At 38.6% G+C, this 17646-nt stretch overlaps 1 protein-coding gene across 1 annotated transcript in view; it reads right to left on the reverse strand.

Moving 5' to 3' along the window:
* The window catches only part of DKK2 (dickkopf WNT signaling pathway inhibitor 2), a 159818-nt gene extending 147050 nt beyond the window's left edge, over nt 1-12768 (reverse strand). The window contains exon 1 of the mRNA XM_073639664.1: nt 11609-12768. Within this exon, the coding sequence (XP_073495765.1) occupies nt 11609-11827 (219 nt within the window). The 5' untranslated portion in view covers nt 11828-12768. The remainder of the gene's footprint in view (nt 1-11608) is intronic.
* Between the last annotated feature and the right edge of the window lie 4878 nt (nt 12769-17646).

The raw sequence follows: 17646 nt of genomic DNA on the forward strand, positions 1-17646 counted from the left end.
AGAAAGGTGGCTATATTGATCACTAATTTTTTGGGTTTTAGTTTTTGCATGTCAGAAATGTTTATTTATAAATTTTGTGCACTGATATTGGTTTACCTGGTGAAAATAAACAAGTGAGATGGGATTATATTTGGTTTTTATTAAGTTGCCTAATAATTCTGCACAGTAATAGTTACCTGCACAAACAGATATCCTCCTAAGATAGCCAAATCTAAAAAAAAAACACTCCAACTTCCAAAAATATTAAGCTTAGATATTTATGAGTCTTTTGGGTTGATTGAGAACATAGTTGTTGATCAATAATAAAAATAATCCTCTAAAATACAACTTGCCTAATAATTCTGCACACAGTGTATATATATATATATTTATATATATATATATGTATATATTTCTGATTCCAGTGATGCATCACTTACTGAACTGCTCTGTGCAGCTTTGATAAAATCCCTGTTTTCTCTGCTGCAGATCTAGCAGTGCTCAAAATTTGGAGCTGTGTGTAACCCCACCCACATACTTTAGTGGCAACTTCCTTTGGACATGGATTGGCAGAAAGCTGTCAATCAGAGGTGGGGATGGGGTTACACAGATTAGCTGGACTGCCTGAACCAAACACCTAGTCCTGCAGTGATAATTTCCTGCTGGTAAAATACTGATTATATTGAAACTACAGCAAGCTGCTGAAAAAGTGATACGTCCCTAGAATAAGGTGCTCTGCCTCTACATTATGCTGCTCTCAGATTACATACCAAAAACCTGCTGATAGATTCTGCTTAGAGGCAGATTTCACATTCTTTGTAGTTTTCACAATTTTAACATCAAATTTAAAGAAAAAATTAGGAACAGTGTTTATAAATAGTGTCTAAGCATGGGGGGAAGGGAGCAAAGAAGCTGACACAGGAGTGCAAATATTTGTGAGACCAGCATTTCAAAACAGCTATTCTAAGTGCATGAACCAGGCAGTTGTAACAGCTTTTTCAGCAAGGAGTTTAAGAAAAAAAAGGAGCAAGAAAAGGTAATGGAGTATATTACAAAGGTTCATAACTTTGCAAAGACTTATCAATAATTAAAGAAAGCTTAGTTGCCCTTTGAGTTTGGTTAACCCTTTCATGACATATGATATAAATATATATGTCAAATGTAGCCTACCTCCCTTTGATGCGGGCTCCGGAGCTGAGCCCACATCGTTTCAGGCACATGACAGCTGATCTGATCAGCTGTCATGTGCCCCTAGCAGTCGCTGGTGGAATCACAATCCCCCCACGTCTGTTAACTTGTTAAATGCCGCTGTCAATCTCCGACAGTGGCATTAAACATGGCCACGCCGGAAGCGCGTCATTAGACCCACCCATCGGCTCGCCCGTCACATGAGCGTGGGTCGCCAATGGGTTGACATGAAAACCCGAGGTCTGCAGAGGACCCCTGTGGTTTTTATAGCCAATCTGCTATGAGCGCCGACCAGCGGTCGGCATTCATAGCAGATGAGCATTTCTGCAACACATAGCAGGGCTGAAGCTATGTATAACGCAAGCGATCAGATGATCGCACCTTCAAGTCTTCTAATGAGACTATTGAAACAGGTAAAAAGTGTAAAAAAAAAGTTTTTAAAAATCTTTCAATTTATTTTAAAAAGCATAAAAGTTCAAACTACCCCCTTTTGCCTCATTCAAAATAAAAAAATACACATATTTGGTATTGCCAAGTTCCGAAATGCCAGATCTATCAAAATATAAAAAGAATGAATCCAATCGGTAAATGGCGTAACGAGAAAAAAAAATCAAAATGACAGAATTACAGTTTTTTGGTCGTCACAACATTGCAATAAAATGCAATAACAAGCGATCAATATATTGTATCCACACCAACATGGTATCAATAAAAACATTAGCTTAGCATGCAAAAAATAAGCCCTAACCTAGCCCCAGATCAAGAAAAATGGAGACGCTACGGGTCTCGGAAAATGGCACCATTTTTTTTTTACAAACTTTGGATTTTTTTTCCCCATTTAAGTAAAAAAAAACCTACACATGTTTGGTATCTCTGAATTCATAATGACCTGGAGAATCATACTGATAGGTCAGTTTTAGCATTTAGTGAACATGGTAATAAAAAAAAACTATTGTGGAATTGCACTTTTTTTTTGCAATTTCACCGCACTTGGAATTTTTTCCGAGTACATTATATGGTAAAATCAATGGTCTTGTTCAAAAGTACAACTCGTCCTGCAAAAAACAAGCCCTCACGTGGCCATAGTGACCGAAAAATAAAAAAGTGGCTCTGGGAATAAGGGGAGTAAAAAACGAAACACAAAAATGGAAAATGGCCCAGGGGTGAAGGGGTTAAAGGCTACAATCACAGATAAAACAAATTCAATACATTATTAAAACATGCTATCTAAAACCCATAAAAGGCTGCAACTCACATCACAACCCCCTGGACTGTCGCACAGACATCTTGTGACTCTCTTGTAATAATGTGGGTTTTTTATGCTAGTAATCTTGTGTCACACATCTCAGGTATGTAGAGCCTAAGAAAAAAATAAGGCAGATCACATCTGTATTGTCACTTTCAAGTTGTCTGTTACTGGATCTCAGAGGAACATTATCAGTGCTTGGACCCACAAGAAGATCCACTAGTCAGCTGGTGAACAAGTCCAACATTGTGCTAAAGAAATGAAGGCAGATATAACATTAAAGCCTCTAAATAATCCAGTTGAAGCAAAGATTTAATTTGCCTTCTTAAAACATTATTAAGGTTTGCGTTGATTATAGGAAACATAAATAGCAAAGCCTCACATCAATACCAGAATATCAGCTATATATTTTATGGTAAATGGCTTCAGTGCTTTCCTAACTTTCTATTCTTATAAATACTAGAATATCATGGACAGGAATGCATCCTGCATCTTAATACTGGTGCATACGCCACAGTTTTGCTTTTTAATTGTGGCTCATCTGGTGGTAGTGACTTAGTTTTCACTACAGACTTTACCAATTGTCTATGTCCACTAGTGAAATACTTTCTTCAGCCACTCTCTAAAGCAATGAATCAGTTCTGACTATGGTGTGGTATCTAAAATCCCTGATGCTGTGTCCCCTCCTTTGCTTCCTAACAGATGTGTGATTGTTACACAATTTTGGTTTTATGATCTTATGAGCAATTGAGGGGATAATAAATCTTACATAAGTTCAGCTGCACACGTCAAACAGGTGTTCAGAGTTTCCCCAAAATCTGTGTGTCAACAATAGAAGACTGCTCCAGTTGTTACAGCACATGCCTCAATGGCGGACACCATTAGTTCTTGTTGAGGACTCAGTTAATATAACTAAAATGAATAATGTCAAATTATGAAAAGAGAAAAAATAACTACATTTACACTATATAAAAATGTATCTATTGGAAAGAACATCCTTTTTAATTTGTAATTAAAGTGTCTGTTTCTACATCTAGGGAAAGGAGCAATTCTCGAGAATACTTCATCAGGAGTCACTGCGCCTTTTCTTTAGTACAATGGACTTATCCTCAGTTCCCTAACACAATTATGTCACCTTAATTGGAGATGCACACAGCTATATATGGGTCAGACCCCTTAGTGGTGCCAAGATTTTATACATCACATATAAAATCTTGGCACCACTATGGGTCCAGCCCATATACAGCTGTATACAGCTGCTATTCAGGTCAATAGGAACCGTTCAGCTGCATACTGACCAGACACTCCAGTAATGGCCTGAGTTGCCAAGATTTTTGTAACTTTTTCCTTCACATATCACATCATGTCCATTTAAAGACATGATCTCACAACTATATGTTCATTCAATGGGTTGGTTTTAAGGCATGGGCGTCACTGCTGCGATTGCAGACATGGCAGCTATTGGGGGCCCTCCAGCTAAAGTGAAGACTATAAGAAATTGCTTTGGATCATTTATTATTATCTATATTTATTGATTGTGAAGTAAAAAAAGAAAGGGCAGCTAAAAAATTTAATTTAAATCATTGGAAGATCAAGAGAAGTAGGAAAAAATGAATAGGACTAGATGTGGCAAATTATGTTTTTGATGACATGGACTCACTTGTTGCTATGGTTGGATAACGTACGCTTGGGCTCCGTTCAATGTGTTGCTATTGGTCTCCATTGATATCTCTATTTCTTTAGTTGAGGTCATTGCAGCTTAAAGGGAACCTGTCACGTGAAAAAAACTGCAAGTATGAATTTAATCTGCAGGTTATAATTGTTCTGAACCTGCCCGGCACCAGCACTTAGAGTCCTGCTGCCGGGAGGAAATTAACTTTATTCTTCCTGGAAGCTTTCAGTCATAGGGATGGTGCCAGTCAGCTCTCTGTGTATAGAGATTGGTGGCTGTAACCACGCCCACAACACTGACTGACAGCAGGATCAGAATTAGGGCCGGCTGTCAGTCAGTGTCAGGGGTGCGGTTACAGCCACCGCTCTCTATACAATGAAACCATGTCGGCAGCACCCCTGTGACTGAAAGCCGAAAACTGCCGGAGGAATAAAACACAGTTCCTCCCTGCAGCGGGGCTCTAAGTGTGGGCACCGGGCAGGTTCAGAACACTATTGACTTGCAGATTAACCCCATATCTGCAGGTTAATACATTTTTTCACATGACAGATTCCCTTTAAAATTGGGGGTAAAGCTTTAACTGAGTATAAATGATTTAGTGACCTTCAGAATGTGTCTCTAATCAATTTACCCTGCTCAGGGGGCCAAAAAGAGGGTTTTTATGCTGGGATGATGCCTCCGCCCCTTCTGTTCAGGTGGACTCTAAGATTGGACCTTTAACAATAATGAAATACTATAACTATATCTATATTTTAAATACTTTAGAGTAGTTTACATGCATACAAACAACAATGTGTAGAGTATTAATAAAAATACATAATAATATGCTACAGATGCATCTTTTTCTAATTGTTTTCTTTCCCGTGAGCACATTAACATGCCTGGCACCTTCTCAGTGCCTGTTGGATGCTAATCAAGGTCTCCTATTGAAACACTTGCAATTTTCACAGTTCTCAATAGAAGAATGCATTGAAGGTGCTAATAATGTCTGCCTGAACGTAATCTATCCTTCTGCCCTTTCATCATTGACAAAATCATGTTTTAGACCTGGGACACCTCTTAGATTTCCTCCTTTTTTTCCAAAGCCTTCTTTTTTCCTATTAGCCCTGAAGCAAAGTACCTGATCCTGATAGTCTTAAATGTCACTTTGCTTGGTTCTCACTGATATATTTATATCCAGGAGAAGGCCAGCGAACTGTTTACTGGAGGAGCATCTCCTGGGAATGTGCTGAACTCAAGAGACATTTCAAGAAGTAAAATGGTTAATATAGTATTTCTTTTTTACATAATAGGCAGCAGCTCTAATACCGAGAAAGAGACAGAACTTGTAATTTGACTTTTTATTATATTTCTTTTCTTCATAATAGAAGTTTTTCCTTCATCTATGAAATATGAAATTTTACCTCAACAATGTAAGTTATTTTTTATCAGTCTATTTTTATTTAAATCTTTCTTGAGTTTTAACTTCTTTTGAGTAATATTTCTTAGAGTGTTTTTTCTAAAAGACGGCTGCCCCCAACAATCAGCTTATTACAGTGGGTCTGTTTGAAGTGGGTGTTCATATTGTTTAAAATGGGTCTAAAGGCTCCGTGCACATTTGAAAGCTGTTGGCTGAAGCATCATTGAGCTGACAGCTATCTCTCTTGACTGGGCCATACATAGGTGCACTCGTCTCTGCACAGTGTTCATTTGTCCTCTATGAGAAGGCCGCTGCTAGGCTCCTCTACCAGCAGCTTATCTCCCTGAAGAACAAAAGGATAGGCCATTGAAATTCCGACAGTCGGAAACTTCTCTCCTGACATCATCTGTAGGAGACAGAAGAGAGGCCCCCATATACGTTTCGATTGCATAGACATTTAATAGTCCGCCGATCGAAATTGGCTGATTCAGGTGACTTTTATCTAATGCATATGGGGGCATTTTCTGTTTTCTCCCATAAGAGATAAGGGGTAGTTGGAAGATATGATGGTTATGTTAGTAAGGTGAACTATTAGTAGAAAGTTTGCCTATATAGTCCCCTCTCTCCTTTGTTTATATTTAATAAAAGCAAGTTATTATACATCATATTACAAACAAAGATCCTGAAATATACATATATATTTTGGTCACTTAAAGGGATCGTACAATCTAAAAGTACAAGTCTGCAGTCACTGTATGTGACTGCAGACTTGTGAATCCTCACAGTGCGCTCACCAGGCATTGAGAGGATTCTGTGGTGCCTTCGCTGAAAAAGGAGGTGGTGTGACAGCAAGTATGTGGTTTGTATAGATTCGGTGATGTACCGACTAGACTGTATCCGGGCTCACTCAATGCAAGTGTATTGAGCGAGGTCGAATACAGTCTAGTCGGAATGTGGCTATGCAAATCGCATACTTGCAGTCACATGCCGGCTTCCGGCACCGGAGAATCCTCACAGCACACAGTGTGCAAGACGTGAGGATTCACAAGTCTGCAGTCACAAACAGCATACAGGGTCCGTGCACATGGATTTTTTTATAACTATGTTAAATTCATATGTTTAAGCTCAGTTTGTCGATCTGTACAGATCCTAAATAATATAGTTTTTCAACTGCTATCTTGATTAGCACTACTAATCTAATAATTGCGACAACACCTACCTATTTACATAATGATTTTAACACCCACTGGTGTAAATTACACCTTTGTTGGGGGGCAATAATCAATTTAGACAATTTTGATATTGATTTGCACCAAAAAGAAATGATGTGTGCTGCTCATTAGATGCTTTTTAAGAAGCGTGTAGAAATGGGATACAACTTTGGAGAGTATTAAAATGTATTTATTTATTTTACTTGTTTTTATAGCGCCATTAATTTACTCAGCGCTTCGCATACACCATAATCACTGTCTCCATTGGGGCTTAAAATCTAAATTCCCTATCAGTATGTCTTTGGAGTTTGGGAGGAAACCGGAGAACCCGGAGGAAACCCATACAAACACAGGAACAATATATAAAGTATTAACCAGCTTATTGTTAATGTGCAACAGTTTTAATGTGCAAATCAATGACCTAAACTAACATTTGGGATTTGTGAAAGTATCTGAATTCTAAAAGATGAGCTAAATCTAACACATCGTGCGCCACTGTAATAAATTTGTCGCATCTTATAACTGTCAGGTCCAAGATTACGCTTTCCAGCTATAAGATTTCATTAATAAATGTAGGACATTATGTAACAATAAACTTCATCTTTGTTTCCGATGTTGCCAAAGCGCTGAGCTTTTCCGATATTTCCTCTCTGTATATGAAAATGAAAAACACCAGTCTACCATACACAAATGAATTTCGGAGAGATATTGATGGATAGTTGGTCAGCGCACCAAGGCTGAATATGTAATTTGGTACAATGTTCATTTAAACACTAATGTGTTTTCCTGAAGACTGCAGGTAAGCTCTCTATATTATGGTACATAAGTGAACAAAAGGAACAGATTTAGGATAAATTAAGTCCTTCTACATCTGTAGATTTGTATGTTATGTAAATGAATATCTACCTTTGACAAGGATGATACATATACAATATATACGTAACAAAGTTGCAGAAGGTCCTGTTTAAGCTTACATATGATTATACTCAATCTCACAATTCTGCTGTCAGATTCCTTTTAAAGTCTTTCAGTAATGAGCTGAAGTACCATAATTTTGGCTCCAGTCCAAGGAAGCCTTCCTTCCTACATAATATATATAGTATGACATACGCAGAAGTAAAAAAAAAATCCTCCAAATTACAAGCATTACAACATTGCACCAGTCACCCTCTAGATTAATTAACAGTGAGGGTTTAATCATAGCTCATGCATGACTCCAGGAACTACACAAAATTCTGTTAAAAAGGACAGACCCAGAGTATAAAAAGGAACAGATTTTTTAGAGAATACTTACTTTGACTAGAAACTAGTAAACCAGGAGGTGCACATTTAAGATAAATAAATCACAATTTGGCATTTAAAATCTTGCACAATCCTGATTAACGCAGGATGTTTTTTTGCATATGTAACTGGCTCCATCTGTGAGACATTTTTGAATTAAGTTGTCCTGAAGATTTTTAGATTTGTTTTATACAATTACTTCTGATGTTGCCCAATACACAAATAATTCTAAACGGAAATATATATCAAATATTGATTAGAATTTAATATTAAAAATGACACTTTTTAAATTATCTATGTGTAAATTACATGTCTATTTATGTATCAATAAATATAATGCTTAGATGAAGCAGAACTCTGGATAATTGGAGGGCACAGGCCTCTACAACCAACTAATTCAATAGTCCATGGGCAAATAAAGTCCTTATTTTTTTGCCATTTTGGAGTGCTGCCACAATTCATTGTTTGGATTATCTGTCTGTCTGTCTATGTATCCATTGCATGGACACATAGATATTTATTTGTATATTTTCCTGTCCATAGATTGCTTATGTATTTATCTCCATCTTTTTATCAGTTGATCACATATCTACATGATGTTTAAGGCAAACCGTCCATCTATCCAATTATTAATTTAGCAATTTCATTCTTTATATGTCATTGATCTAGTTCTAGCTACCATTTGTTGCTTCATCTAGCTATAAATCTAATACCTATAAATTTGATCTGAAATCTATGCATTTTAAATCTCTTTGCCAAATTATTGATTAATCTATGAACTCTACACATCTATATGTGGAATGGATACATACACATATATGTAGATATATATACTCATATATGTATATACCTGTTTCTTAGTGGCAAGTATATGTATATATATATATATATATATATATATATATATATATATATATATACACAGACATATATGTGTATATATTTATACATATAGATATATAAATACATAAATATGTATAGACCTGTTTCTTAGCATGTCATCATATAAAAAGTGTGTGTATATATTTATATATGTATACATATATACTGTATGTATATAACCATACATAAATATATGTATATTTATATATAAATAAACACTCATATATGTATATGTCTGTTTCCTAGCAAGTCAACATAGAAAATGTATGCCTACATATACAAAAATAATTTATAAAATGTAATCAGAGCTATTTAGAAATAAAGAGTTACTGCTTGTGAAATCCTTGCCTTAGGGATGAAGAAGAGAAAGTCCTGTAATCTAATGCTGGTGGTAAAGGTAGTAAAAGTTACAAATTAGCATTTAATGATGCACATAGCAAACTGTATACATACATATGTTTCACTAATGTGCCCATATAGAACGATGAAGACTCTGGCCATCTTGTGATCTCTATCTTTTCCCATTCGCAGACACATGCATGTAATTAGTGTTGATTTATTTAGATAAATAACATATGTTTATCTTCGGCTGCCATATCACGTAACCTGTCCAACGTGTTATTTCAGTTGAAATTATAATGTTCTCTTTTCTATGACATATTATATGTCACTTATCTTATGATGTGTACTTCATGTTAGCTCATTTTGAAGGATAAAAAAAAAAAGTGTAAGAGGCAAGTTAATAGAAGCCAGATGGCCGGTGTGATAAGATGGGGTGCTGGGAATATCTGTCTAGAATGGCCAGAGCTGAAGGGATGAATTCCCTGTCTGAACATCTTATTGAGGACCAGAAGACTACACATAGGACGTGCAGTAAGAGAAAGCAACCACACGTTAGGGTCAGTGTGACCGCAGTCCCAGCACAGCTGTGGAACACTCGGCTTGTAAGGAAATGGCACAAGTAAATGCAGCAACATTCTAGAGAAGCAGCAGAGCTCAGTTTGTCATTTAACATAACAACAGATTTAAAGACAGCTGTTAAATACTTTTCCATAGTTCTTCCAGTTTATCATTCTGCAAAAAAGAGAAACCACCACAAATGACAACTTCAGCTCTGCTACAGCTGTAACTGTAATTATATAGGGGTCATATAGTTTTTCAGATACTTTTTCTGAGTGCATCCCTCCCTGATGATACTGGAATATACATGAACAAAGGAAGAATAAAGAATAAGCTGTTTTTTATTGAAACCTCAATGTACCTGTTCACCAGATGGGACTTTAAGTCATGCTTTAATGTGTAGCACTAAAACTCTGCAATAAACTAACCATACCTTACTATAATGGGCAGTACAACAGTAACTCATGTCACTCCGCAGCATTCCGGGTATCATTGCCTTAACTGGAATGACATCACTATCAAAAATTGCTGTGCACACCGATGTAGCAAGTGGTTTTTTTTTTTACTCAATATGATTTCGAGATGTGTTATCCAGTGCCAGTGTTTTACATAGGACTGCAGGTTATCCTATGGAGTTATTTTACTGCACATAGTTATTGAGTTGTAGCATAATAAGATGAAATTATATCTATAATATCTTCATGAATCCTAAGATCCTCTTTAATTTTCCAGTGTTACATCTCCCTTTCACATCACAGATTGTAAAAAAAATCAGCTACATATTACATAATAAAGTACATTCCTAAAATAAATCCTATCCGTGGACTTGTTATAAAGAGTGGACTCGTCAAGAATCTTGATACTTATAATGAGTAAAGGCAAACATTCAGTACAGTATAATGAGAACACATTAAGGCTCCAGCTCTGGAAAGTAGAAGACGCGCTCCTTGTCCACTGACATTTGGTGACTTCTCATACCCCAATATGAGCAATCCTCAATTTTAGTGAGCACAACATAAACCTTCACTAACATCTAATAACCAGAAAAGTCACTTATTTGCAGCACCTTAGTAGGATTGCACAGCTTTGGAGAACCTGTATGTACCACAATGATATATAGTGATACACACTGGGTTGTAATAGGAACAGCTAAACAAGAAAAATTTGCAGCCATCAACTTCAACCAATTAAGGATGTGTTCTGTGACTGCTTAAGAACTAAAACTTCTTGTAAGCCTTTACTGACAATTGATACTGGGATTTTACCTCCCTCAGAGGTGAATCTTATGGTATTTGCTACTTGAGCTGTAACCGTTTATATTGGTGTCCCAAAATTCGAGAAATAACAATTTACACCTGAAAAAGTTAAGATTTGGTCTGAATGCAGAAACAATCATCAATGTGACAGATTTTGGTCCTTAAAGATGAAAAAGGAGTGTAGTGGGGACAGATGCATATTACAAAACATATATATATTAAATCAGCCATAATCTATGTTCCACAGGTTTAGTAATTATTGGTATACCTGGAGTAAGTTTACAAAAATAGCCCTCAGTCTCTGAAGAAATCATTTACCACTATACAGGTTTCTTCATCCTCCACTTTACAGGTTTATTACAGTTCAATAAAGTATATAACAAGTCAATTCTGGAAAATACTATATACAACAATGTGCAAAAACAGATACAAAGGCATTGCCCATATTTTCAACACCTATACTATAAAATTAAATGGCCATAGGTTATACAGTAAAATGGCTTCTCTGAAAGCAAAGCAAGTGTACTCCACGTTAGATCATAAATGTGTGAAGCTGTATACAAATAAAATAAAGAAACTAGGAAGAAATATTACCTGGCCAAGGTTCTTCCCTTTCTTGTGGGAAATTCCAGGCTGGAAGCTTAGAGACCTGTTGGTGGCCAGAGTAGGAGTCTGTACCACTACGATGGACTTGATAGAGTTGACCTTGGATCTGGAGATGTCTAGTTGGGTACTCTCCACCATCAGAACCACAGCTAGTAGAGGTAACAGACAGCAGCATTCCCCATTCCACCCCAGGAAAATCATGTTCATCCTTCAGCACTGAGTGGAAGAGATGGAAAGAACTATGACACAATTCTCCAAATGTCTGAAACAGAAGGCACTACAGGATCTGTTCTCTCTAGTTTACAATCACACCCAATAACTTTAAACAGTTACTGGAGAAACTGCACATCTGGTCGTTTGAATACATGGGAGTGGAAAATGCAATGCATGCACTGAAAGTCCTTGGCATTCAATAACCTCCAGTACGATAAAGTGGAATTAAGATCTGAAGAATTAAGAGTTTATCACTGGTTATGTATTTAGTTGTATCAGCTTTTTATTGTCCATGAAAAGAGAGTCCAGGTCAGATGTTGATTGTCCTCCTAGTGGGGTCCAGCAGCATCCTTAGACGGGGATCCAGGTGAGCAGCTGTATGGCAAGGATGCTGCAGGAGTAATTCTTCAGTCCCATTCAGTGAGTGCTGCCAGTCCTGCACTGAGCTAGCAGGGATGTACAGAACTTGATCACTGTGTAACAACACATGCAAACATTCCATGTATTTCTGACTCTTTCTGGCTTCCCCTTTCTCTTTGGTCTTTAATGACCTCAGCTCCTTTCTTTTTATAGGTTTCCACAATGGGTTTCTTTCCCCCGCCCACATCCAGGAGTGACAAAGCATGAAACTGATCCCCCAGCTACTTCTAACATTTGGGAGAAAGAAGAGAGAAGGAAAGATGCCCTCCTGGCAAGTTTATCTCCATGCCTCCTACAACACTGCATCCTGGAGTGCAGAGGCTAAGCGCACACCTCTCACTCCTTGCCTGCTATGTGGAAGACATTAGAAGATCCACATTACACTCAGGCACATCCTATTGTTCTGTCTTTCCTGCCCCACAAACAATTACTGTGCAGCTGTTCCACAGGAAATATTTCCTTCGTTTTGTGTCGCTCTGAATGTCAGACATCCCTCATATACAAGCATTCCACATGGGATGACTGGAGCTTGATGCTTGTATGTTTCTAATAGAGAATTATGTCTAATAGTGATATGGTAAATATATTGCACCATATGGACAGCAAGTCAAAACCCAGGCTCCAATAAACATATGGGCATGATCCCAGCTCCCACAGATTGGTAATTGGGAGCAGGTATACAGGCATTTATGTGCTTTCTCTGATTTTCTGAATTCCCGCTAAGTAATGCAAGTCTGTTTTACATGAGCAGTTGATAAATGTTAAATCAGATCAGCTTCCTCTGGGCAACAATGTTAGGGATGTTCACTGCAGAGTGCTCAGACTGTAATATGCTGTGCAATATTAGAACTTCTTCCCACTGAGCTGTAATTACTACCAACCCTCCCGTGTATTACCGTGCCAAAAGGCATAGCTGGAAAAAGTTTGAAGAAAAAGTTAAATTAACTTTTCAATATGATTTGATTTTCAATTTCAAACTTTTTTCAAGATAACATATTGTGGTCAGTGAATGTGAGAATTCTTGTTTGCAGGGAGGAGCTTAAAGGGAATCCTTCAGTAGGTTTTTGCTATGTAATCTGAAAACAGCAGGAGATAGTGTCTGAGACACAAATTTCAGAGGTGTATTATCTATTAAGATGTGCTGTTGTTTACTTACAATGAATGTATTATCATCAAGAGACTATCATTGCCCTGACTAGCCGCCTTCTGCCAAATAGTCCGACCACGCCTCCTCCACGCCTCCTCCTCTGATAAGCATCTCATTGTCAATAGACAATGTACATTCAGAGCCTGGTGTGGGAGGGGTTAGCGTTCTCAGTCCTATTGCATTCTATATCTAAGATCTCTGATTGTGTCACAGCTGCAGCACCTAGTAAACTAAGTGACACATCGTTGGAATCAGGGTCTCTTTTTCTACATCAGGCTGCTCTCAGATGAGGTAGCAAAAACCTGCTGACAGATTCCCTTTAAAAGTGATATAGACCAAATACTTTTCACAGCTGTGGGTCTGCTACAATTGTGTCTAGACTATCGCACTGCAGCGAATCCATTCTAAAATGTCGCACTATAGGTAAGTAATATCACATCTATCTCCTTTTTAACTCGCAGGGGATTAATTACTATGAGAAATATTTGGTCTGTAAGAGTTTTCTTAGCCTCGGAATGTTCCTTTTTACTGACAGCAACCAGAGAGCTTGTAAATGTTAAATTAAATCATTCAGACATAAAGCTGTGCGTACCAAGATTGTGTCACACCATATAGCACTATACTGTATTACAGAGACATTCTCTCGTATTTTCTCAGCAGTAATATTTCTAGGGGAGAAAAACTGTATAATGTACCATCTAATGTTCCATGCATTGCTGGATGTAACGGCGGTGATCGTGGCTGACTGAATTTGACGGGCAGATGTAGCCGCACACCCTGAAAATTAGCAAAATGTTTCTGATGGAAAAACTTTAATGAATCAGGACCTATGTGTGTTGTATCACAAATACAATAACTCAAAGGTTGTACAGGATTTTTAAAGGAATCCTGTCATGGTGAAACTGGTATCTGATCTGCAGGCAAGATGTTATGGAGCAGGAGGAGCTGAGCAGATTGATGTACTTCTTTGTGGAAAAAGTCTCAGTAAACCTCACACTTTATTCACTGAAATCTTTGGTCTGTGTATACAAATGAGTCCAGTGGGCGGTCCTACTAGTGATTGACAGCCTTGCCTGTATGACTGTGCATGTTGAGATAGCTGTCACTGAAGAGGACCACCCACTGGACTCATTTGTATACACCCAACAGTGACTTCAGTGAATAAAATAATATAACAAATACCAACAGTACAGAAACAATGATTATCCTTCAACAACCCACAAATTATGATAAGTGCCCCCAAAACACCTTCCTTCCTTCCTTCCTTCATCACACTGCGAGTTACAACAGTGGAACTGCACAAGACAGTGAAGAGCCAGCATTGTCATCCAGAATGGAAATAGTCTAGAAGTTTAACCTTCCTCCAGATCTAGTGCTGCTCTTACTTACATACCCTGTAGCAAGATAAAGTTTACCTACAATCATTTGTGGACCCTATATAGTAAAATAACCAAGATCCCCTGGGATCTCTCTCATTTCTGTCAATCCTATAGAAAACTTTTAATTAATTGATTTTTAAGGGAATCCGTCAGCAGATTGTTGCTATGTAATCCGAGGGCATCATGATGAAGGAGCTGAGAATCCTGAATACAGAGATGTGTCACTTACTACTGGTGAAATGCTGAGTCTCACGGACAAGCTGTGAGTCAGGATAGTTGAGGAGTCCGAAGTTAATAGCCAGGATGGTATGTCATAAACAGAGGGAAGAGACAAAATTAAAGTCAGGTCCATCCAAGGTCAAAATACCAGGAGGATATTGGATCAGAGCAAAGGGGTTAAACAGACGGATGATCAGAGCGAGGTCAAAGGTTAGGCAGCGATAGATCAATGAGAAAAATACATGGTACAGAGTAAACCAACCACACTTAGCTGAGGCTACATCTGACAGCTATCTGGGACTACCAGCTCAGTTACATAGTTGAGCAATTATGGGAAGTTAGAGCACCTGATGAGAACTCAGCACCTCCCGGTCTCAGATTGAATGGCCGAGCTGTCAATCAAAACAAAGGCAGCTCAGCACGCCCCTGCACCAGACTGGACAACTGAGCTGTCAATCACTGCACAGACAGCTCAGCACTGCGGGGTGGAATCGTTACAACTGGCCTGTGTGTTGCTGTTTCGATACAATTAATGTTTTATCAGCAGGAGATTATCATTAGCAGACAATTTGGCACGTGTAGAGTGGCCCAACCATGCCCTAAGCACTGATTGGCAGCTCTCTGTTACTATACAATGTATACAGAAAGCTGTGGTGTGGGTGGAGTTATAACTGAGCTCTGCTATATATGTAACAGAGAAAACTGTAACTTTATCATAACTGCTGCACCCAGTAATCTAAATTAAATATCATTGGAATCAGGGTCTCTGTCCCTACCTCATGGTGCTGTCAAACTACATAGCAAAAACCTGCTGGCAGATTTCCTTGAAGGCATGATATGTCAGCCCAAAATAAGAAAAATAGTAAGATTATAGAATAATAAGCAGATAACTAGAACAGATAATGACTATCATCATATCTAAAATTCAGAAAGAGGACAGGAGCTTCAAAGTTGTCACTATAATGAAACTAATGAAAGTTTCAGATAACTGACTGGGATTTGCACCAAGAAGAAATATGCACCATTCAGAATACCCAAATCCATGATTTATTAGTTATTCTGACGGAGATCTCATCAAGCTGAAATTGCTATCCACCAATCTAAAAGCAATATTGGCCAATAGCTAATATCATGCTGATTGCATTTGACTACCATGATGAGTATATGATTGCGGACATCATCTTCTTGGTCATGTATAAAGCTCAGTCTCAGAACACTTACTGCTAGCGATTCATGCAGACATGGGGCAAACTGTCACTGGAAATCTAGGCTGTTTCCATATTACATCTAGAAGGAATAAGGCTGTTGTAGATATGACGCTGTTCACATGTCCGTTTAACTTTTAGCAAATGGAATGAATAAATGGAATTAGCATTCTGTGCATTTTTGTTTCAAATGGAAGCATAGGGGTCTTATTGACATATATGGGGTCTTCTGGTTTTTGTTTGTTGTTTATTTTTAGAACAGGAGAAAAATTTCTTCATGCAGAATGTTTTTTTTATTCGTTCTAAAAATGAACAACAAACGGAAACCAGATGGACCCCATATATGTCAATAGGACCCCTATGCTTCCATTTGAAACAAAAATGCACAGGAGGCTAATTCCATTTATTCATTCCATTTGATAGAAGAACAGGCAGAAAATATGAATGGACATGTTAACAGAGCCAAAATGGTTTTCCTTTGCCTCTTACCTATTTAACCCTTCTTTTACAGTACCATACATGAAGACTATAAGCAATAAGTATATGTACGGATTAATGATGTTGTGCCACAGAAGCTGCACCTTTCACGTCACCCATGGGAGTTAACTGTTGCTGAGACCCAACAGTTAGGGATAAGCGAGTAGCAAAATAATCGGACTCGCTATACTCGTAACGAGTAGGTCCCAATACTTGGGTACTCGTTACGAGTAGCGAGTCCAATGTAAGTCAATGAGAAAAGCGAGTAAGCCGAGTAATTGTCTGCTGGAGCCTATAAAGCGGTCTGGAGGCTGAGGAAAAGGCTGAAATGGGTGCATGATTGTTTAAAAGCCGGCGGTAAAAAGCCCAATACTCGCTTTCCCGCAGCCTCCCATCCCGATCCTCCGCTCCCCCGCCGCCTCCCATCCCGATCCTAAGTTAGGACCGGGCGGGGAGCGCAGCACCAGGGAGCGGGGAGCGAAGGACCTGGGCGTGGAAGCCGGCAGTGAAAAGACTTCACCGCCGGCTTTCCCGTTCGGTGCTGCGCTCCCCACTCCCTGATGTACGCTCCCCGCTCCCTGGTGCTTCGCTCCCCGCCCAGTCCTAACTTAGGATCGGGATGGGAGGCGGCGGGGGAGCGTGGAGCGTACATCACGGAGTGGGGAGCGCAGCACCAAACGAGAAAGCCGGCGGTGAAGTCTTTTCACTGCCGGCTTTCCCACCGGTTATTTCAAATGAACAGCTGAGGTATCAGCTGATGCTGATCAACTGTTCATTTGAAGTAGCCACGGTGCCCTCAGAGGGTTCATGTGAGTTCATGTTTGACTGCATGAACTCACATCAACTTTCCCACGGCTGCACAGCTCAGCTACATTTCTGGTAGAGAATCTCTTTAAGGATGCACCAATTCTGGCACTTAGCGTGGCAATTCTCCCACGCTGTCAGTGACGTGCATGAGGTGAGCTG

This window comes from Phyllobates terribilis, unplaced genomic scaffold, assembly GCF_046119375.1.
Source record: "Phyllobates terribilis strain yellow unplaced genomic scaffold, ASM4611937v1 Scaffold_1__5_contigs__length_1240528914, whole genome shotgun sequence".
Lineage (NCBI taxonomy): Eukaryota > Metazoa > Chordata > Amphibia > Anura > Dendrobatidae > Phyllobates > Phyllobates terribilis.